The sequence below is a fragment of the Anolis carolinensis genome, chromosome 5, assembly GCF_035594765.1.
Source record: "Anolis carolinensis isolate JA03-04 chromosome 5, rAnoCar3.1.pri, whole genome shotgun sequence".
NCBI lineage: Eukaryota > Metazoa > Chordata > Lepidosauria > Squamata > Dactyloidae > Anolis > Anolis carolinensis.
Genome location: NC_085845.1, coordinates 56,146,223 through 56,169,255, shown reverse-complemented (window position 1 = coordinate 56,169,255; position 23,033 = coordinate 56,146,223). Strand labels below are relative to the sequence as shown.

Genomic DNA, 23,033 nt, shown 5'->3' with positions numbered 1-23,033 from the left:
TTAGTATGTGAACTGCAACTTTTCAATCATAATTACCTGATACTTCATGATCACTGCTATCTTCTTAGGGACATCAGTATATTGCTCTGCAGTGACAGCAGAAACCACAAATGGCAGAATTCCCAGTGGGATCTAAGAGGCCAACATTTCCCCTCCCTTGTCATCTCATTTCCTTTCTACACACAGTCCACTTCCTTTGCAGGGCTGGATAAGGTTAAAGACAAGTTTATACATGTTTTTGAAGACTGAAGCAGAAATTGTACGATCCTTTAGATGTTGTTGGACTACAACTTCAAGTAGTATTAGCCAACAGAGCTAACATTGAAGGAAGATCGAATGGACGGTCACTGGTTGCCCACTGCTGCTCTAGATACTGCATTTAATTTCCCCTCATATTGCCTCTACGTTGCTTCCTTTCTTCAACTTCATGATTCCACCACTGATTTTTTTCTAATTCACTTTGTCACAGTCTAAACTTTACAATTTTATAGCCAAAATTCTTATCAATAGCTTTTGCTCCAGGTTACCACCTCATTGTACTTTAAATCAGGAATGGGAACATGGGCCAATACTTTACTGGATAGCAAATTCTACAATACATTGCCATTTGGCTGTGCTGGTGAGGGTCAATGGGAGACGCAGCCCCAAAACATATTCTCCATCCCTGTCATGAGTACTGTATTTAGAGTTTTTGATGTTTCTGCGGCTAGCAGCTTCTTGTCTTTTGAGGGACATCCTCATCCAAGGATCCCTTCCAGCAAATGGTAAAGTCCCCACATTCCTAGATCAGTTCTTCTGTGTCTTCTGCCCCCGCCGCCCATAGCAATTAGCTAACAGAACTTATTAAATGTTGTAGCAAAATGTCATGGCTGCTCAGAATAAAAAGTTGCTGTTTCCAAGAACACAGAGAAGAAAAAAAGGGGGCAGAGCAAGCATGAGCAAACTTTGGCCCTCCAGGTGTTTTGGACTTCAACTCCCACAATTCCTAACAGCCTACTAGCTGTTGGGAATTATGGAAGTTGAATTCCAAAACACCTGGAGGGCCAAAGTTTACCCATGCCTGGTATAGAGGGTCCCAAATACAAGGAAGGGGCTGTACGTTTTGTCTCAGATTGAGGCCACGTGACACAAAAAGCTTTTCTGACTAAATTCAGAAATTTTCCCTTCTCTACAAAGTCCTTGGAACAGATGGCTCTTTAGTCCCAAATAGTAAGACATCAAGAGAGGCATTGAATTAAGATGCAACTAGATGTTCAAAGACATTATGACAGCCTAACCAATGAGTATCAGAGGACTTACCACATCTGTGGGAACAATCTTTATAGCAGGAAATCCTTGACTGGATATTGGTGATTCAGAATGTATTTCTTTATGTATTTCTTGGAAGGACTATGAGGTATCAAGTCACTTATTGCAGGGACACATACACACATGCCCAGGAGTGATCTTTTTTGAAACCCCAAATATGGTGAAAATGTCCCCAAGCCCCCTAGATGTATTTTGGGGAGGAGAAAAAAAACAAAACAGTTTTTCAAGAGCAGGTGATATTGTCAAATGTCTCTTAGAGGGGTATTGGGGCTCCCTAATCCTCCACAGTTGCCAGCCCATGATTCAATGAGTATAAATAAATTTAAACCAACCAATAGGATTCATACTGTTGTTTGCTGGATCACAAGTTACAAAAAAAGGTGCTTTTGCTTTTTTAAAGCTGTTGGTCAGTACCTCTGCCCATTTTTGAAGGCCATTGCAAAAAAGATGTATTTTTAGGCTTTGGAATCTGCAGAAAAATAGAAGAATCTCCCCATTGTTCGATGGACAGCCGTCCTTGAAAATGTTTACATTGTTTTTCTGAATTAATTTCTGTCTCGATCCAGATTTGGGTCTAGAAAATAGAAGACAAAATGTGTTAACAGATGAAAAATTGCCACCAGAGAAATTGTTTTATTGTTTTTGGCAATGGAAGCAGCTGTTTAGCTTTCAGAAATGTTTGGATAGTAATGTAATTAACTGATATAGAAAGTATTACTGTTGCTATTTTTTTCCACTCCAGTGTGCTGACATTGCTGTAACCTTTAAGTCTGCTGATATAGTGGGTTAGGTCAGGCATGGGGAAACTTCAGCCCTCCAGGTGTTTTGGACTTCAACTCCCACAATTTCTCGCAGCTGGAGGGGAGAAGTTTGCCCATGCCTGGATTAGATCCAGACTACATTGTACTTAGAGGAGACCCACAGAATGGGACTTAAGTCAGTTGTACTTAATTTGTTAGATTGACTTCAGTGTGTCTCTTCTAGGAATTGCTACATCTGAAGCTAATCTAATATTTTATTGCTGTTGTTTTATACATACATGTGTGTCAATATTGCATGGTACTTAAGGAACATAACTGTCAAGCACAGTGTTCAGCAATGTGAGACCTTCCAGATGTTGTTCGATTGTAGTTTACATCAGTCCAAACCAGAATAGCTAAAGATAAGGGATGAGTGGAGTTGCGGTCTAACAATATCTGGACCACATATTCCCCAGCTGCTCTTTTTAGGGATAAGAACCTTGTTCTGCCTGTGGGCTTCTTAGAGGAATCTAGCTAGTGATCATAGCTGGAAGACAGAATTACTCAACCTGGTTCCCTCCAGATGTATTGGGCTACAAACTGTGTGGCTTACTTTCAACAGCTGAAGGGTTCCAGAAACAGAATTGTTAACATCTCTGGCAAGAGTGTTCTTCTTTCCCTGGCAATCTACTAGGCTATAAATGCCATCATCCCCCGCATACCACGGCCTACACTGTTTGACTTTTTAACTGTTATGGCTCAATGCTATGAAATCATGGGAGTTACTTTTTGTAACTCCAACGATTAAATAGCATGGAGCCATGGTGATTACAAACATTGTTGATGCTCCCCTAATGAACCAAATGCATACTTTTGCATGTGCTGCTCTTGGTAAGCATGGATGCCATGTGGAGCTCTACTTCATGATGCTTCTGATGAAAGCAGAATGCTATTTTCAGTGACAACAACAGCTTGAAGATAGGTGTGTTCTCGGGTAATGGTGGTTAAACATGAGTATGAACTGATTGGAGGTCTGATGAAGTTATGAGACTTCACTCATAAGCCCAGAGTTCTACTTTCTTCATCTACAACATTTAATTCCATCTATCAGTTAAAGAACTGCCCTAAACACTTTTTCTCTAACTTTAAGAAAAGGCATTACTGCAGACAGCTAATTACTGTAACATGTAACCTGATGGTGTGAATGAGGCCCATGATCTGGTGCTAATCCCCATTGGCTATTACTCCCTGCTGTGTTTCCAGGAAAGAAAGAAGCAGTTGTGGCCAATGGACAGAAATATAGTCCTGGTCCCTGGCATACAGGAAGGGAGGATTGTCATTCCCTGACATCAGATAGCTTGAGGTCTTAGTGTAACACACTCTGTTCATAGGTTTCGAAGGCAGCAATGACTACTTCTGCAATTTAAAAAGCAACGTCCTTGCAGATAGCCAATTCTCTCACACCAGAAGCGACTTGCAGTTTCTCAAGTCACTCCTGACACAGAAAAAAAAAAAATGTTGTGACCAACTTAACCCATATTTCTGTGTCTTGCAACCAGGTAACAATCTTTGCATCTCTCTTTTGTGTCATTTGAACAAACCCATCATTTTCTTGTTGGATGAAGGATGAGAAGAATGAAGTGAGGAATGTTTCAAAATGTTGCTAAATGAGCAGTGGACAGAAAAGTCCAGGGGTCAGTTGGAGGGACTTGATATATACAACAAAAGGGCCTGGTTCCTGGAATTCACATTAAAAGATGCTGGCCTTACTGCACAAAGCTGCAGACAATATATGCAGACATATGAATTCCCCATGTGTGAGTCACAACAATTAGGTAATAGAGACATTTTCTGCCTTAATCCTTTATTTGTGCAGATTGAAGATAATGGTGAAACTTTAGCAACCATATAGCAGAGTATTGACTCTTGGCTTTCTTCTGGCTTTGAACAGGTTGATTTGGGTGCGCACATTTTCTGTATGATTCACAGCAGGTTACTGTAATGCAACAGCAAGTTTTAATGCGGTATTTGCAGCCAGCCCTCCACATTTGGTACAGGGCTTCTAGGCAAAAGTGAAAAGGTTCAAATGAGTTACTATTTTTAAATCTGATAGAAAATCTTTCTATGAATTTCTAGATCTTCCAACATGACTTTATGGTTGACTTCAGTTAGAAGCTGACAATAGAATCACACCAGAGGATGCTGATCAAATCTGTGAATAATCAAATCAATAATCAATAAAAGTCAAAACAAATATGAAGGGACAATTCCATAAACCTTCTGAGTCTAGAGGTAGGATTTGATTATTTATTTAGTTACAGGTCATGAAACCTGTTTGTGTGAACTTCAGAGAGACCTCACAGAGCAGCTGATCTTTAGAATGATGCCATAAAGAGGGGAAGATATTGTAGGAAATCAGAAATAGGACTGGGAAGCAAATGATGGTGAAGAAATACCACCTTTTGGCAAGATGAAGTATTGCAGAGCAATAGAAGTCTCTGCAAACATCCTTCCCATCCATCTTGCTTCTCCACAAAATATAAAATTCAGTCATGTGAAAATGTATTGCTTATTTGAAAAAAAAGTACTTCAAGTTATGTTTCTGTTATTAGTAAAGGAGGTGTATGCTGGAAAGAGAGAAATGGAAGGACAGAAATTTAAAGAGAGAAATAAAATACATACATGACTTTTGATGAACTCACTGTGTGAAAAAAATAAACCAAAATTCTTCAGGGTTTGTTCATAATTTACAATTACGACTAGTCAAAAGCTGGAATAACTCCTCTGCTTCTGATCCCCATGAAAGGACTATAGCAGTGGTTCTCAACCAGTGGGTCCTCAGGTGTTTTGGCCTAAAACTCCCAGAAATCCCAGCCAGTTTACTAGGTGTTAGGATTTCTGGAAGTTGAAGGCTAAAACATCTGGGGACCCACAGGTTGAGAAACCACTGGTCTATGGAGTTCATCTTAATTTGTACAAGTTATTAATTTCCCAAGTTCTTTTAGCACAGGGATGAGCAAAGTGCAACCTGTGGCTTCCATACGGTTTCCAGGACCATTTTCTAAGAACTCAAAATGAAAATTTTGTGAAATTAAAAAGTACCCCAATTTGCCTCTAAAGCCCTGGAAGGCCTGAAAACATGCCCCCATGTTTTCATGCCCTCGTGTTTCAGGGCATCTTGAGGGGGGGGGGGGGTTAAGTTTTTTTAGGTGTAGTGGATATGATTCTCCAAGGCAGTGGTTCTCAACCTGAGGTCCCCAGATGTTTTTGGCCTACGACTTTCATAAATCCTAGCCAATTTACCAACTATTAGGATTTCTGGGAGTTAAAGGCCAAAAACATCTGGGGATCCCAGGCTAAGGACCACTGCTCCAAGGCCTCCTGGAGGGCTAATATGAATGTAGTATTCAAAGTGGCGACCTCCGTTTTAACAGAAGCATAAAAAAGGATTATGTGGAGATTCTGGGACCTTGTAAAATCCATTGACATTCTTGACCCTGCAACATCCATATGTCGAGGCATGGATATATTCATAAGATGTTCTGTCATGATCATATTTCCAGCTCACAAGGGGACATGGATGTCTAAATGTCCCATGTGTTGGGTTGTGGACATAACAAGGAAACAATCAGAGCTTGGAAATAATTAGTTCAGTGCAACTAGTTCCAAAATGCTAATTAATTACCATTTCCTCCATCAAGGTTTAATTTGTTCATTCGTTAACTATATCCAGAGATGAAGATAGATAATCCTTCCTCAGTGAGACTTAAGTAAATTTGCTTGTAAACACTAGCTATTCTTGCAGTGTAATGAATAAGATATTTTACCTTATTTATTTGCAGACAGTGGTTTCATGAGAATGGATTGGGGGGGGGGGGGGAGGGTAAAAACTGGATTTTATTGGCAGAAAAATTTGGCCCTCCGTGGAAATCATGTGTTCTATAACTGATAATTTAAAATCAGTTATTGCTTTGAAATGAGTGGAGATGTTGCGCCCTGACTGTGCTTTGCAGAGCCCTAAAGGCTCTGTGGAGCAGTTTGAGAACCACTGGTACAGTGAAATGTTTGGTATACTCAGGCATTCAAAATATTTGTAATTCTCGACCCCAAATCATTGCTGTATTTCAGCATTACAGTGTAAATCTTGTCCACTAAGCAGAAGGCATACGTTTCTTGTTCACCTTGCACAATCTAGGCAAAGTTGTGAGCAATAAAACAAGTTAGGTGACAGCTGGAACGGAAATGGCGTAAGACCAGTGTGGCTGACTGAGCAGATGTTGTAACACGTAATTATGCCTATTATGTGGCAGTGAGGGTTGGAAAAACAAGCAGTTATATTGTTGCTTTCATTGCATCTTTTTAAACCCAACCTTTAAAACTTAATATGATAAGATTTGAAATCTACATAATCTTGAGGTGTGCCAGAAGAGCTGCTCTGTAAGTCCTTCCTGTTTATCATGCCAGTTAATATATACTGGCAGTCCCCAAGGTACCAACAAGATAGGTTCTGTAGGTTTGTTCTTAAAGATAAATTTAATCTAAGTTGGAAGAGGTACATTTTTAAAGTGCATCTCCAGCCAAGTATGTATTACTTAGCTTTGGATAGCATAGGGAAAGGTTAACACCCTTCCCTATGCTGTCTGTGTCCCTCCCTGTTCAGGTTTCACCTCACTCTATGTCCTCGTGAGAATTGGATTCTTGTGGAAACAAGGATTGGTGAAAAAGTCTCAGTAGAGACACCTTTTCCCCATTTATAACTTTCAGGAGTGAATTTCCCTTCTGAGGGGTAGATTTCTCAGTTCCTGTTGTCTCAATCCCGTTATTAACTATGAGTCATTTGTAAGATGGATGTTAGTAACTCGAGGGCTGCCTGTATATATAAATTACCCAAAGAAGGCCAAGGACTATTGAATTAATGCAAAATCACACCACTTTCATGATCATTTGGATTGAGAAAGGGCATGGAATTTACAGTGACTATTATATATACTTCCCACTGTCCAGTATTCGTGACCATGCTTGGTTCCTCCATAACTAACACGACTTAGTTTATTCACCAGAATAAAACCAATTGGACTGAACAAGCTTTCCCAATCCGTGCTTGCTTGAGCAACTATGAAATAATCCATAAACATCTTTATGAATCCATGTATAAACAGAGCTACTACAGTCACTGTATTTGAAAATATTAATCACAAAATGCTATCTTTATTTTCTGATAGTTATAAGAAAAGGGAAAAAGAAGTTGCATCCCAATGTAAGTTTTATTTGTTGCGTGGTAAACATGAAAAAGTTGATCATCTCTACATTTCTTTGCCAACCACAAGTGCAAAATATAGCAACAATTCAGTAGTTTGCAAACAGATACGTATAGTGCTAAGTATAATAACAAAGCAGAATCAGTAAAATAGAGTAAAAAGCCTCCTGTAGATCATGGAAAAAAATGTTTATTCTTTCAAATTTAAAATACTTTTACTGGAAACGCTTTTAAATTGAGCTGTGTACTTTTTCCTCCAAAGCTGTTCTTCCAGTGGTATTGTTCCCAGGAAAGCTTTGTGCAGATATTCATGGTTCAGAAAACTGGCAAAGCCAGTTACAAATTTTAGAGCATCTATATCCAAAAGATTTATACCAAGTCTGTTCCATTACAATCAATACTGTCTCTTACAAACTTTCAAATGTATCAGATTTGTTTTATTTTCATTTATTTTATTTATATTATTTTACTTATATATAAAATAGAAAATGTATTTCTATTAAGAAGATGCAGCTATTTATGGTTTTGCCGACTACAGAGCCAAGGTTCAGCAGCTTGCTCTTAGTCTTCTGTTAAAAGCAGCCTTCTGCTTTAACCTGTGACATATGTTAGGTCTTCCAGATTTCACCAAAAGTATAAGGCAGCCATTTGCATCTGTTTGATGCTCCCTCTTCTGTTTCTAGTGAAACATTTATTTCGTCTTCTTTTCCAACACATGCTCCTGTTTCTTCACTTTTTCTGCATAAGAATTGTACTGAGAGTCTGTACCGAAGAGTTTATCCCACCATGTGAAGGTTGAAGAATAGTTGCCAATGAAATTCATATGGTGGAAATCATGAAAGCGAGCCCCAGCATAGAATGGTATCAAATGCATAGGATTCAGAGGAATATCGTAGCCACTACAGAGACAGAAATGAAACATTTTTCAGTACAGATACAAAGACACATCTTACATTTCTTTTGACTAGAGCTAAAATAACATTCGACATTAGACACATCTCCTCAAAAACAAATCCCACTGACTTCAGTGTAGTCCTAAATGTGTGAATATGGGACTGCAACCTGAGAAATTTGATTCTGTATCAAATAATTTTTGGAAGCTAAAAAATTATGCAGAAGTTTAAATAATACACTTCTGAAGTTGAGACTTCAAAAATAATGCCCATCAGGGAGGGAGAGTTGCCCAAAGATAATCGTGTGAATACTTTAGAGGAAATTCACTGCAGAAGTGAAGGAATGACTTGAAGGAACTTAATGGACTATGCCCTAATTCTTTGTGAGTTTCATAACTTTGAAATTAGGCAACTATTAAAATATATTTAGGGTTTTTAAATAATATAGGGGCCTACATTCGGCAAGGACTGACAGTTAGCTCTCACATTCACCCTACACACAGGTTTTATAGTTTTATTAGATGCATAACATATCTACTGGGCAATTATTAGTTATTCAAGTAGGCATAAAACATTAATAATGAAAATAATAATAAAGATAATAATGATGGTGATGATGTGGCTTTCGGAAGCTGCAATTTCTCAGGAACGATCTGCAAAACCAGTTTATACTGTAGGGATATATAGGATCTTTATCTTAGAATGCCTAGGAAACTTCCTTTTGTTAGTGAGAGGCGAATTCTCCTTCCTCACACCCTCCATTTGCCTAGGGAAGTGTCAGCATTCTTCGGAACAAATGGGAAATATCAGGGGAAAATCAGATTCTTTGAACTTATCCTGAACACATGAACTGGATATAACCCAGCCCAGACAACTGGTCTGCTGGGGTACTATCTACTTCATTATGATATCTCAAGTTAGGAGCAGGACTGCTTTGATCATCTGAAGGAACTTAAACTAACTTTCCCTTTGCCTTAAGTTTTATTGCTGCATCCCACTAAACACCTTCATGTGATCAACAAACCATTGTTTAGGTGCACTAGTAACACCATTTCATAGTAACAGCCCATGAGCTTTAGTTGGCCTGGGAACCAAGTGTATCAAAATTGACATTTGGGAAATATGGTTAAAGAAGGTCTTCAAAAATGTTTATTCACTGCACAGATAGGTGTGGTAAATGCTCAGGTTGTCAGATTTGTCAGTCATAATTAAATACTTTCACGCCCTTGCCATTTTATTTGGGAGAGGTATTCAGTGCCTTTATAAAGCCAAAAGAGAAATAAAAGTGTAAGCATGTACAATTCTCAGACTATTTGGATTGTGTTTATTTTACAAAATCTCTAAAAGACAGAACTGAATGATATTTTAAAGAACTATTTCAAAGAAGGGAACTGGCAAAAGCACCTCTAAGTATTTATTGCCAAAGAAAACCCCATGGAATCCATGGGGTTGTCATAAGCTGACAGACAACTTAGACACACACATACACAAACCTCTTAATCATATGTAAGCATCATTAAATGCTATAAAACTTACTACTAAATAGAAATGGTAGTCCCAGTCTAAATTCACACTTTTACAAATGTAAAGGAAGTATTTAAGGGACCTTCTTAAGCATAAGTTAACTTTTGAAACTTATGATGTAGATCTTGATAGATAATACTTGATGCCTGTGTAACAAAAGCATATTACTGAAGAACAAAATGAGATTTACCTGTGGACATCAATGGTCTCCATCAAGCGGCAAATTACCCATGCCCACAAAAGCACCACATGGTTACAAAAGACCATTATTCCAATGAAAAATCCAGCCCCAAGAATAAGGGTTTCTAGAGGATGGGCATATTCAGCTTGCATTCCAAATGGAGCCTAAAGAGAAAGAGGGAAAGAATTGATATTCACTAGGCACTGTATCACACATAACCATGTGTGACCCAGCTGTTCTAGCAGAGTTCTTTCACAATTAGAGATGGAATTAAACTCGATTTACTCAGCCTTGTCTTTCCTGTAAAGAACCTGAGCCAGGATTTGAGAATGTTCATCATTCAACTCTTGGAATAGTATAAAATCAACTGGCAATATATAGCAATGATTACTTCCAGTTATAGAAAACAAAATAAGAAATCCCTGGAAAATAATGAGAACAGAGACAATTCATGCATACATGATATATTTAAAGAGTTTTATGTTTAAGGAAAAGAGGTTGATTGAATCCCTATTTTATAAACTCTGCAGTGAATTTGAAACAGTAGGTGGACAAATATTCTGACCTCCTGTAGGGCAACTTCTTTTGCTTAAGATGGATAATCAGAATCAGAGATCATTTTAAAGTTAATAATAGGAAAGGTTTTCTCTCTCGGTTTTTTCTAGCTATGACTGATTTTCTAGCTATGACTGATATGCTCCTGTGCAGAAATGACACATAAGATATTGAACTTTTTTGTATTTAGTTTCTACCTTTGGTAAAGATGTAGCACTGCAATTTCTAAATCCGGGCAGCCACGCCACTTTGAAAAGCTGACAAAGACTGACAAAGCTCTCTATTCCCCAAAATGAGACCACATGCCTAGTATATCCATAACACTAAACATTAACAGTACAATCTATGAATTTAAGACAATACATACAATAAACTCATGATGCACTTTGTGGATGTATTTGTATATCCTCTTGTGATGCAGAAGTCTGTGCAAAAAATAATGCCAGGTATCTTCGATCACGGCACATCCAAAACACTGGGCAAGCAGCACATACCTTTGAGTGAACAAAATGCATTATTTCTTGAGGTGCAAGAGTTTGTAATTCCTCCTTCCACAATACATTTCCCCCTTTCTAATTCTGTTTCTAGTAATAAAATTGTAATACGCTGCCATTATGAAGTACCATTAATTTGCAAAGGCATCTGCAAGAATGAGAAACTTTGCATGTTTGAGATATACTACAGAACTTTGAATGTATTTTTAAATATATATATATATTAAGTTAATAAAGACTGAAAAAATATTGCTGTGAGTGTGTACCACACAATGAATTTTCATGGCCAACCAGATATTAAATTCTTGGTTTCTAGCTTCCTAGTCCAACACACAAACCATTATACCATGCTAATTCTCATATCATTTTTAAATAAATAAAGTAGCTAGGTTGCAATCTGTGACGTGACTTTTAAAAAGCTTAATATACATAATAAAATATACTAAAGTTGCTGCTGTGGTGTGTTACTTCTTTTTCTTGTTTGAAATGCATCAGAAACTTTTATAGTAAGAAAAGCAGAATCCTATTTGCTAGTTTGATCTGATCAAAACTCCCACTGCTAGCCCTTGTGTGGTTACCAGAAACAAGTCAACTTTGCAGCTTGTAATGACAAGAACATGATAAGGCCCCCCCCAAAAGTTCATCTTGAAGCTATGGAACAGAGAATGCAGAATCTAAACTCATGTACTTACCATTTTGGCATTGATTCCCAGTCATAGGGAATATTGAAATATTCTGTGAAATAATAGGTGCCACATATCAGAGGCAGCTGAATGAAAAAGTGATTGAACATAAGTGTTTTGAAACATTTCCACTGTCTTTCCCATGTTTCTGGTTTATCCTGTAAGCAACAAAACGTATTTAAATTATCTGTATTTTATATGTAAAAATATAGTATGTCAAGATGTGAAAGGGTAAGATACAGCTTTAGTTTAAATTACATTTTCCTAACAACTCCCATCAGCCCCTGCAAGTTATGTGGCTCAAGGTTTTGAAAGTGTTGAAGAGTGAGATATGCAAGTTTTATTATTTGGATCACTTTCACCTAATATTTTCCAACAATGCAGATTTGCCTGAGAAAGTAAACAAAACTATTGGTTAGTGAAATTCAAGTGGTATGGTGAAAGGTATATTCATTGCCTTAGTTAATTTTCGGTATGAATCTCAGTGTAAGTGTCAGCATATTAGCATACTAAACTATATTTTTACTTTATCATTTTTAGCTTGGGGTTGGGGATTGTGATACATAGATTTGTGAATCTATATTAATATGTTTCTGGTGATGTGGTAAGACCATTTAAGACAGCCCAGACATACAAACAAAGTTACAAATGAAGAGGAAGGTATGACAGCACTCAGTGTAAATTATTTAAGCCTTTAGAGTCTACAGCATGTTGTTTCAATAGGGTTACATAAGCAGATTCTCGAGCAATCAGGCACACACAGTTCTAATAAAAAACAAGCTACTGTATTCTAGACCATGCAGAATTCCAGAAGATTATTTAATCCCTTGAAATGAAGACCTCTTTTAGTAGATACTGTCATATTGTTATGACCCAGGGAGAAAGATCAGGGAGAAAAATTATGAGACATTCCTTTTGCTTGGACAATTAGCCATTTGTGATCCTATAATAATCAAAGCATGGTCTTAATACATACTGTACAGTTATTGCATGAATTGCCTTGAATGAATTTTATGAACACAGTATGGCTAAAAACTACCAATAGTACTTTTGGCTTATACACATCTATAACTTAAGAATCTTAAAGAGCTGGGCATGTTTAGCTGCAGAAGAGAAGGTTGAGAGGAGACATGATAGCCATGTATAAATATGTGAAAGAATGTCATAAGGAAGAGGGAGCAGGCTTGTTTTCTGCTACCTTGGAAACTAGGACTCAAAGCAATGGATTCGAATTACAGGAAAGGAGATTCCATCTGAACTTTAGGAAGAACTTTCTGACTGTAAGACAGTGGTTGTCAACCTGGGGTCCCCAGATGTTTTTGCCCTTCAACTTCCAGAAATCCTAACAGCTGGTAAACTGACTGGAATTTCTTGGAGTTGTAGGCCAAAAACATCTGGGGACCCCAGGGTGAGAACCAATGCTGCATGAGGTGTTCAGCAGTGGAACTTTAAATGTGGTGAAAACTCCTTCCTTGGAAGCTTTTAAACAGAGGCTGGATGGCCATCTGTCAGGGGTACTTTGCTTGTGCTTTTCCTGCATGGTAGGGGGTTGAACTAGGCCCATGTGATCTCTTCAAACTCTATTATTTTATGATTCTATGAATTCTTGATTTAATTACTCTAAAATTTGCAGTTATCCAGTCAAAATAAACAGGTGACTCTCCCATGTGATCCCCTTCATTAATTTCCAAATCAGCACAATGCTTTTGAATGCTAACCCAGGAATAAATGCCATTTTGTTCTAAGGGGGTTGGTGACAGCTTTAGAACTAAAATATAAGCTTTTAAACATTATTTCTGGCCCTGGTGTGGAACTTGGTAGACAGACAACAGAACAGCTAGCACAAAATTAATACTGGGCAAAGACATTCAGAACTTCTACCTAACTGAGAACAGTTAGAAAAGGCAAAAACAGAAACTGTTGGTGCTCATTTAAATCAGAGATAAGCAAAGTGTGCATAGACGGAAAAATGGCCGTTGTCCGATTTGAAGTGGCCTGTTGTGATTTAAATGAATGTTTCCAAGGCAGGGGATCAGAAATACACATCTTTCAGTACTAAACACTCAGCCAAATCTGCAATATCCAAATATAAATCCCAGCCCAAATAATCTGTAATAAAGTCAGCCAAGATTGATGAAAATATAAGCAACAAGAATATCATTCAGTCAGATGATTTTGTTTTTAGAAATCTCCATAACAGCAGAGTAAAGCATTCAATTGTGCTCCTCTGTCTTTCTCAGTAGGCAACTTATTATGCTAGATAATCGAAGAGAGCAGAATTCATAAACTACAGCAGGGGTGGCTTTCATGCAACTCTCCAGATATTATTGGACTATAGTTTCCAACAACCCTTGTCAATGCTGGCATATGTGGTTCAACAATATCTAGCGGGTCTCATGATTCTCACTCAAAGACTATGGAGGTCAACACCCACTAACTACAGTCAGATACGTATTTAGGTCTGGGAAGTCTTAAAAGACCAAATTCCATCTTACCTGCTGTATTTTGTACTTTTGCATAAAAGGTATGAATTGAAAAACAAATCCAGGCAAACATATTAAAAAATAGGAAAGTTCATGAATAAGAAGTGATCCCCATGTTGCAATCTGGAATTTAGTGTAGTTATTCAGCATAGAGACCCAAGCATTTTTAAATGGCTGTTGCAGTGGATTCTCAGGCAGGAACGAGTCTATATATTCTACAGCCAAATAGGCAGAATTCAATATGCCAACACTCTCGTTAGTTGCCATCATTCAGTTTTAGTACATCACAATAGCAGCTTTGCCACAGGATTTCAAGAAATCTGCAAAATGATAGAAATTATTAACATTCAGTAAGACATAAAAAGAGATTGATCAACAATACAATGTGCAACTTTCACCCTATACAGCAATGCTTCAGGTAATATGTAGTAGAAAAATAAATGTGGAGTAAGCTCATGCTCAGCTTGAAAAAAGCAGGCACAGCTACAAAATCGAGTATACTTGGAACGAAATGGAAAAGTCTTACTATTTCTTAATTATATAATGAAAGATAAATGGATGCTCTAAACCAGGGGTCCCCAAACTAAGGCCCGGGGGCCGGATGTGGCCCTCCAAGGTCCTTTACCTGGCCCCCACCCTCAGTTTTATAATATATTTTTATATATAATATTTTTATATAATATATTTTATAGAGTTACGAGTTGGGTCGATACAGGGAATGCTGTGGATGTAGCGTACCTGGATTTCAGTAAGGCCTTCGACAAAGTCCCCCACGACCTTCTGGCAAACAAACTAGTAAAATGTGGGCTAGACAAAACTACGGTTAGGTGGATCTGTAATTGGCTAAGCAAACGAACCCAAAGGGTGCTCACCAATGCGTCGTCTTCATCATGGAAAGAAGTGACAAGTGGAGTGCCGCAGGGCTCTGTCCTGGGCCCGGTTCTGTTCAACATCTTTATTAACTACTTAGACGAAGGGTTAGAAGGCACGATCATCAAGTTTGCAGACGACACAAAACTGGGAGGGATAGCTAACACTCCAGAAGACAGGAGCAGAATTCAAAACGATCTTGACAGACTAGAGAGATGGGCCGAAACTAACAAAATGAAGTTCAACAGGGACAAATGCAAGATACTTCACTTCGGCAGAAAAAATGGAAATCAAAGATACAGAATGGGGGACGCCTGGCTTGACAGCAGTGTGTGCGAAAAAGACCTTGGAGTCCTTGTGGACAACAAGTTAAACATGAGCCAGCAATGTGATGTGGCTGCTAAAAAAGCCAATGGGATTCTGGCCTGCATCAATAGGGGAATAGCGTCTAGATCCAGGGAAGTCCTGCTCCCCCTCTATTCTGCCTTGGTCAGACCACACCTGGAATATTGTGTCCAATTTTGGGCACCACAGTTGAAGGGAGATGTTGACAAGCTGGAAAGCGTCCAAAGGAGGGCGACTAAAATGATTAAGGGTCTGGAGAACAAGCCCTATGAGGAGCGGCTTAAAGAGCTGGGCATGTTTAGCCTGCAGAAGAGAAGGCTGAGAGGAGACATGATAGCTATGTATAAATATGTGAGGGGAAGTCATAGGGAGGAGGGAGCAAGCTTGTTTTCTGCTGCCCTGCAGACTAGGACATGGAACAATGGCTTCAAACTACAGGAAAGGAGATTCCACCTGAACATCAGGAAGAACTTCCTCACTGTGAGAGCTGTTCGACAGTGGAACTCTCTCCCCGGGGCCGTGGTGGAGGCTCCTTCTTTGGAGGCTTTTAAGCAGAGGCTGGATGGCCATCTGTCGGGGGTGCTTTGAATGCGATTTCCTTCTTCTTAGCAGGGGGTTGGACTGGATGGCCCATGAGGTCTCTTCCAACTCTACTATTCTATGATTCTATGATATCAGTTTTAATAATATAATATATTGTATATACATATAATATTGATAAAAATATTATAATGTTATACATTATGATACTAATAATAATGCCATATAATAATATTAATTATATGTTATATATTACATATAGTATTACAGTATAATGGTATAGTTCAATATAGTAATGTATAATGCTAATATTGTGCTATGCTAATAATATAATATATTGTATGTACATACAGCTGCTCTGAGTCCCCTTCGGGGTAAGAAGGGTGGGATATATATGTAGTAAATAAATGTAGTAAGTAAATAAATAATTAATTTTATACTTAGGCTCACCCAAATTCTGAAATGACTTGAAGGCACACAACAACAACAACAACAATCCTAATTAACTTGACTATCTTATTGGCCAGCAGCAGGCCCACACTTTCCATTGAAATCCTGATAGGTTTATGTTGGTTAAGATTGTTTTCATTTTAAAATATTGTATTGTTCTTTCGTTGTTGTTGTTGTTGTTGTTTTGCACTACAAATAAGACATGTGCAGTGTGCATAGGGATTTGTTCGTATTTCTTTTTCAAATGATAATTCGGCCCCTCAACAGTCTGAAGGATTGTAGACCGGCCCTTTGCTTTAAAAGTTTGAGGACCCCTGCTCTAAACAAATAGATTAACATTTTCTTACAGTTGTCAGTTGATTGACTTGAAAGCACATTGACAAGTATCCAGTGACAACAATGAAATACAGTAATTATGCTTGATTTTAGCTAGTGTTATTGGAACAACAAATCCTTCCCCACAAAAGCCCCAAACTGCATGAATTCTTTAGTATAGATGCACCCTTAGGGTAACTATAAGTTAGAAAAAACCTGAAGGTACACAACAATAGCATAGCCATTTTCAGAACAATATACATGAACATAAACATGGGGGATCAAACAAATACAAAAGAAACTTTCATTCCCTGTTGATTACTGTTGAAAAGAGAAACTTTCAGACATAGAATCCCCCAGAATATGAGCAATTACCAAAAGGTATGCATTTTATTGTTACTACTGTGAAAAATAGTGAGAATTTAAATGAACACACAATTATAATTTTCCCTTTTTTGCATTATAGTGCTGCTAAAATGTAAGAGGAAGTTGTGGCAGTGGAGACAACATGTGTTATGTGAGCCATCTTGCATACTGCAAACCTGAAAAATTGGACATACCATACATTTCTTTACACCAATAAATTATGGCATCCACTAAGCATTAAGACCGGAATCCTGTTGTGCTAGTATAAAAGGACAATGGTTGTGCTTTCTCCAAGGTTTTATAAACTTGGTGCCTTTTGCCAGTGCACAAACACCGCCCTATCTCACTTTTGACTGTGTGGGTGGAAATTTGAATACGTGCACTCTGGCACACTTATTGTGTAGCTGTTTGAAGTTGTGAAATATGCTGCCTGGGAGTGTGATGGAGTTTTCTTCCCTGGAGTTTTTTAAGCAGTCTGGATGTTGGGCTCGGGCTGTGGCGCAGGCTGGAGAGCAGCTGCAATGAATCACTCTGACCAGGAGGTCATGAGTTCGAGGCCTGCTCGGAGCCTATGTTTGTCTGTCTTTGTTCTATGTTAAAAGGTACTGAATGTTTGCCTATATGTGTATTGTGATCCGCCCTGAGTCCCCTTTGGGATGATAAGGGCAGAATATAAATGCTGTAAATAAATAAATAATAATAATAATAATAAATAAATCTGTCAGGTGTGTTTTGTTTGTGTGTTTCTGCATGGCAGAAAGGAGTTGGAATAGATGGCCCTTGTAGTCTCTTCCAACTCTTGGATTCTATGAAAGCAAACCTAACAATACTAGCCTAAATTTATTCTATCCTAAAACTGTATAGGATCTTGGCCTAATTCTATGTATGATGCCTTTGCAAGTACAATCTCCATCAGGCTTACTAACGACATCAAGATCAGTGAGATTTACCCACTAATAAACATTCAAACTACAGACAGCATATTATGGTATGTTAAAAATGCCTGAATAGGACTAGAGATACAAAAGACATTCACAAATACTCAATTTAACCTGCTTCACATAATTTTATGGGAAAAACTGGATGGACATGGGTGCATCTACACTAGGCATGGGCAAACTTTGACCCTCCAGGTGTTTTGGACTTCAACTCTCAGAAATCCCAACTGGCTCACTGGCTGTTAGAAATTGTAGGAGTTGAAGTCCAAAACCTGGAGGGCCAAAGTTTACCCATGCCTGATCTACACTGTAGCTATAATGCAATTTGGCACCACTTTAACTGCCATGGATCAGTGTTATGTAATCATGGGGGTTGTAATTATACAAGTTGGGACTCTCCCCAACACCAACTGCCGCTCTGAGGCCACAGAGTGAAAAGGGAGCAGCCAGGAAGACACAGATCAATCATGTCTCCTGCAACATCAATCGGAAGCCCCTCAATATATACAACATAATAATATACAGAGATAATAGCACTGTACTATAATACTAAAAAATTATATATAATATTAATAATGTTGTAATATTATATATTATATATGCTACAACTTATGGTATAATACAATATATCAATATATTATATAATACTAATAATATAATATACTGGTGGTATAACAATATAGTAGAATCTAATAATGTATAAAATATAATAATTAATATATAATATTGCAGTATAGTAGTATAAGTAAAGGTTTCCCCTGACTGTAAGTCTAGTTATGTCCGACTCTGGGAGTTGGTGCTCATCTCCATTTCTAAGCTGATGAATCGGCGTTGTCCGTAGACACCTCTAAGGTCATGTGGCTAGCATGAGTGCATGGAGCACCATTACCTTCCTGCAGAAGTGGTACCTATTGATCTACTCACACTTGCATGCTTTTGAACTGCTAGGTTGGCAGAAGCTGGGGCTAATTGCGGGAGCTCTCCTCTCCCTGGATTCAAACCGCCAACTTTTTGGTCAACAAGCTCAGCAGCTCAGCGATTTAACCAGGGGCTCCTATAGTAGTATAGCACAATATAATAATATAGAATACTAATAATGTGTGATACTAATAATATATTGTCTTACATATAATACTAGCTGTGCCCGGCCACGCGTTGCTGTGGCGAAGTCTGGTGGTATGGGAAATAAAGTATTGAGGAATTGGTGGTAGTTAAGGTAAAGGGTAAAGGTTTTTCCCTGATGTTAAGCCCAGTCATGCATGATTCTAGAGGTTGGTGCTCATCTCCATTTCTAAGCCGAAGAGCCGGCGTTGTCCGTAGACTCCTCCAAGGTCATGTGGGATGGCTGCATGGAGCGGCGTTACCTTCCCGCCGGAGCAGTACCTATTGATGCGCTCACGTTTGCATGTTTTTGAACTTCTGGGTTGGCAGAAGCTGGGGCTAACAGTGGGGGCTCTCTCCGCTCCCCCAATTCAAACCTGCGGCCTTTCGATCCAGAAGTTCAGCAGCTCAGCGCTTTAACACGCTTGCGCCATCAGGGGATATTATTTCCTAAAAGTTGTGAATATACAATATTTCTGATTGGTTTTTTTTGTTGGAGGCAAGTATGAATGCTGCAATTAGGAAAAATGATTAGGATGTAATGGCCTTGCAGCTTTAAAGCCTGGCTGTTTCCTCCCTGAGTGAATTTTTTTGTTGGGAGGTGTTAGCTGGCCCTGATTCTTTCCTGTTTGGAATTCCCTTGTTTTCAGAGTGGTGTTGTTTGCGATATTTTATGTGCTTCTGTTATGTTATGTGTCTGTGGCCCTGAGAAAACAGAGGATTTTCCAGATTTTGATGATGGGAATACTTTGTTGGAAGGTGTTAGCTGGCCCTGATTGTTTCCTGTGTGAAATTCCCCTGTTTATTTACTGTCCTGGTTTTAGAGATTATATTGTTCTGCATTATTCTATCCCAGTAATTATTTCATATTAAAGTAGAATCTCACTTATCCAACATTCACTTATACAATGTTCTGGATTATCCAACGCAGTCTGCCTTTTCATAATCAATGTTTTTGTAGTCAGTGTTTTAAATGCATTGTGATATTTTAGTGGTAAATTTGTAAATACAGTACAGTAGAGTCTCACTTATCCAACATAAACGATCTGGCAGAATATTGGATAAGCAAATATGTTGGATAATAAAGAGGCATTAAGGAAAAGCCTATTAAACATCAAATTAGGTTATGATTTTACAAATGAAGCACCAAAATATCATGTTAGACAACAAATTTGGCAGAAAAAGTAGTTCAATACACAGTAATGCTATGTAGTAATTACTGTATTTATGAATTTAGCACCAAAATATCATGATGTATTGAAAACATTGACTACAAAAATGCATTGGATAATCCAGAACATTGGATAAGCGAGTGTTGGATAAGTGAGACTCTACTGTAATTACAACATAGCATTACTGCGCATGGAACTACTTTTTCTGTCAAATTTGTTGTATAATATGATGTTTTGGTGCTTAATTTGTATAACGATTACCTAATTTGATGTTTAATATGCTTTTCCTGAATCCCTTCTTATTATCCAACATATTCACTTATCCTGTCGGCCTGTTTATGTTGGATAAGTGAGAGTCTACTGTTTATTGATAATCTTATATTATCTGCTTAGAACTGGATTATATGAGGCCCCTTCTTCACAGCTGGATAAAATGAACACTGAAGTGGATTATATGGCAGTGTGGACTCAAGATAATCCAGTGCAAAGCAGATAATATAAGATTATAAATGGGTTATATAGCTGTGTGGAAGGGCCTTGAGTCTACACTGCCATATAATCCAGTGCAAATTAGATAGCCTAAGTCTGCCTGTCCCCTAACTGAACCCTGGCTGTCCCTTGGCTTGCTAGGAGTTGGTTGCTAGGAGACGAAGTGGGCAGAGATTAGCCCTCTAAACTGGCAGCAATTGGATAAAAACAACTATTGCTCTCCCTCTAATTAGGACTTTGTTTTTCTTTTCTTTTTGTTGTATCAACCTGGAGGCATGGATGATGGGTTGTGTTGTCAAATTTCGAGGTTGCGGGGCCTGTACTTTTGTTGTTTTGTGAGTCGCCGTGATGCCATCACTCTTTTATATATATAGATTAATAACATTGTAATGTAATACAATACGCTACTACTACCAATAAAATGTAATACATAACGTAATATAATAATACTAATATATTAATTATATTACTACTGATAATATATAATAATATATAATGATAATACTGTTTTATTGTATATTTTAAATTGTACTGTAATGTTTTTAATTGTGAGCCGCTGTGAGTTTCCATATGGAGATAAAGCGGGATATAAATAAAGTACAGTAGAGTCTCACTTATCCAAGCTAAACGGGCCGGCAGAAGCTTGGATAAGCAGATATCTTGGATAATAAGGAGGGATTAAAGAAAAGCCTATTAATCATCAAATTAGATTATGATTTTACAAATTAAGCACCAAAACATCATGTTCTACAATAAATTTGACAGAAAAAGCAGTTCAACACACAATAATGTTATGCTGTAATTACTGTATTTACGAATTTAGCACCAAAATATCACGATACAGTAGAGTCTCACTTATCCAAGCCTCGCTTATCCAAGCCTCTGGATAATCCAGCCATTTTTGTAGTCAATGTTTCAAATATATCGTGATATTTTGGTGCTAAATTCATAAATACAGTAATTACAACATAGCATTACTGCGTATTGAACTACTTTTTCTGTCAAATTTGTTGTATAACATGATGTTTTGGTGATTAATTTGTAAAATCATAGCGTCATTTGATGTTTAATAGGCTTTTCCTTAATCAATCCTTATTATCCAAGATATTCGCTTATCCAAGCTTCTGCTGGCCCGTTTAGCTTGGATAAGTGAGACTCTACTGTATATTGAAAACGTTGACTACAAAAATGGCTTGGATAATCCAGAATCTTGGATTAGCGAGGCTTGGATAAGTGAGACTCTACTGTAAATCCTTAGCCTTCTATGAGGCCTCACCACACTACAAATCCCAGAATTCCATAGCATTCAGCCGTGGCAGTTGAAAGTGAGGTCGAACTGCATTAATTATATAGTGTAGATCAGGCATGGGCAAACTTCGGCCCTCCAGGTCTACCGGTTGTTAGGAATTGTGGGAGTTGAAGTCCAAAACACCTGGAGGGCCAAACCTTGCCCATGCCTGGTGTAGATGCAGACTATATATACCTTCAGTACCATGGAGAACAGACGAGGTATCAAAACAATAATTAAGAGTAATGGCATTGCCACAAAATCGACAGGAAACCTGACTGCATACCAAGAACAATTAACAGCAATGAGCAAGAGGCAAACACTCCCACATACGTGTTTCTTTATTCAGTCGCACATCCCTCAGATAAATTCAACATGACAACAGGCCAAATGCATTCCTCATCTGCTCTTTTGGGATAAAGACGCCATGGAGGCCTCAGAGCACCTTCGACATTCACCTCAGTCTCTCCCACCTCCCCGGCCTGGGCTCACTCACCTGGGCCAGCTCCGGCTCCCTCTTCCTCACCTGGCGGCAATAACAACAAAAGTGAGGCCGCCTCACGGCGGGCATCTGAAATACTCTCTCCCCATTGGCTGAAGAGGAACGCCTCCGCCACTGCGATTGGCTTTCGCGCACCGCTTCGTCACCGTCAGGCGTGCGGCCGACTGAGCCCAGCTCACCCCGGTCGCCTTCCATTGGACGAAGGGATGGAGTGAGGATAGTCAGATTTCGGTCGGCAGCCAATGGGAAGCGACGCCGGCCTAATGACGGCAAGAAGGAGACGTGAGAAGAGGAAGCTACCTGAGAGGCAGGGTTGCCATGGAAACCATGGGCCTAGTATTTTCTTTCTGGCCTAGGAGCGCCCGATTAGATTGAAGTCTGGTTTTAGAGAAGCACGTGGTAGGAGTGCGTCTACCCAGTGGTTCCCAATCTTTGGGCTTCCAGGTGTTTTGGACTTCAACTCCCAGGAACCCCAGCCAGTTTACCAGCTGTTAGGAAGTGTGGGAGCTGAAATCCAAAACACCTGGAGGCCCAAAGGT

General features: G+C 38.6%; 1 protein-coding gene across 1 annotated transcript; it reads right to left on the bottom strand.

Annotated features, from left to right (window-relative positions):
• Window positions 1-7,293: 7,293 nt before the first annotated feature.
• On the bottom strand, window positions 7,294-22,643 carry msmo1 (methylsterol monooxygenase 1). The gene is made up of 6 exons (XM_003225650.3): window positions 22,489-22,643; window positions 14,131-14,438; window positions 11,645-11,793; window positions 10,826-10,952; window positions 9,913-10,067; window positions 7,294-8,204 (listed from the first exon to the last, which is right to left on the bottom strand). Exons 2-6 carry the CDS (start codon window positions 14,386-14,388, stop codon window positions 7,997-7,999), a joined length of 897 nt encoding a protein of 298 aa, XP_003225698.2. The 5' UTR covers window positions 14,389-14,438; window positions 22,489-22,643; the 3' UTR covers window positions 7,294-7,996.
• Between the last annotated feature and the right edge of the window lie 390 nt (window positions 22,644-23,033).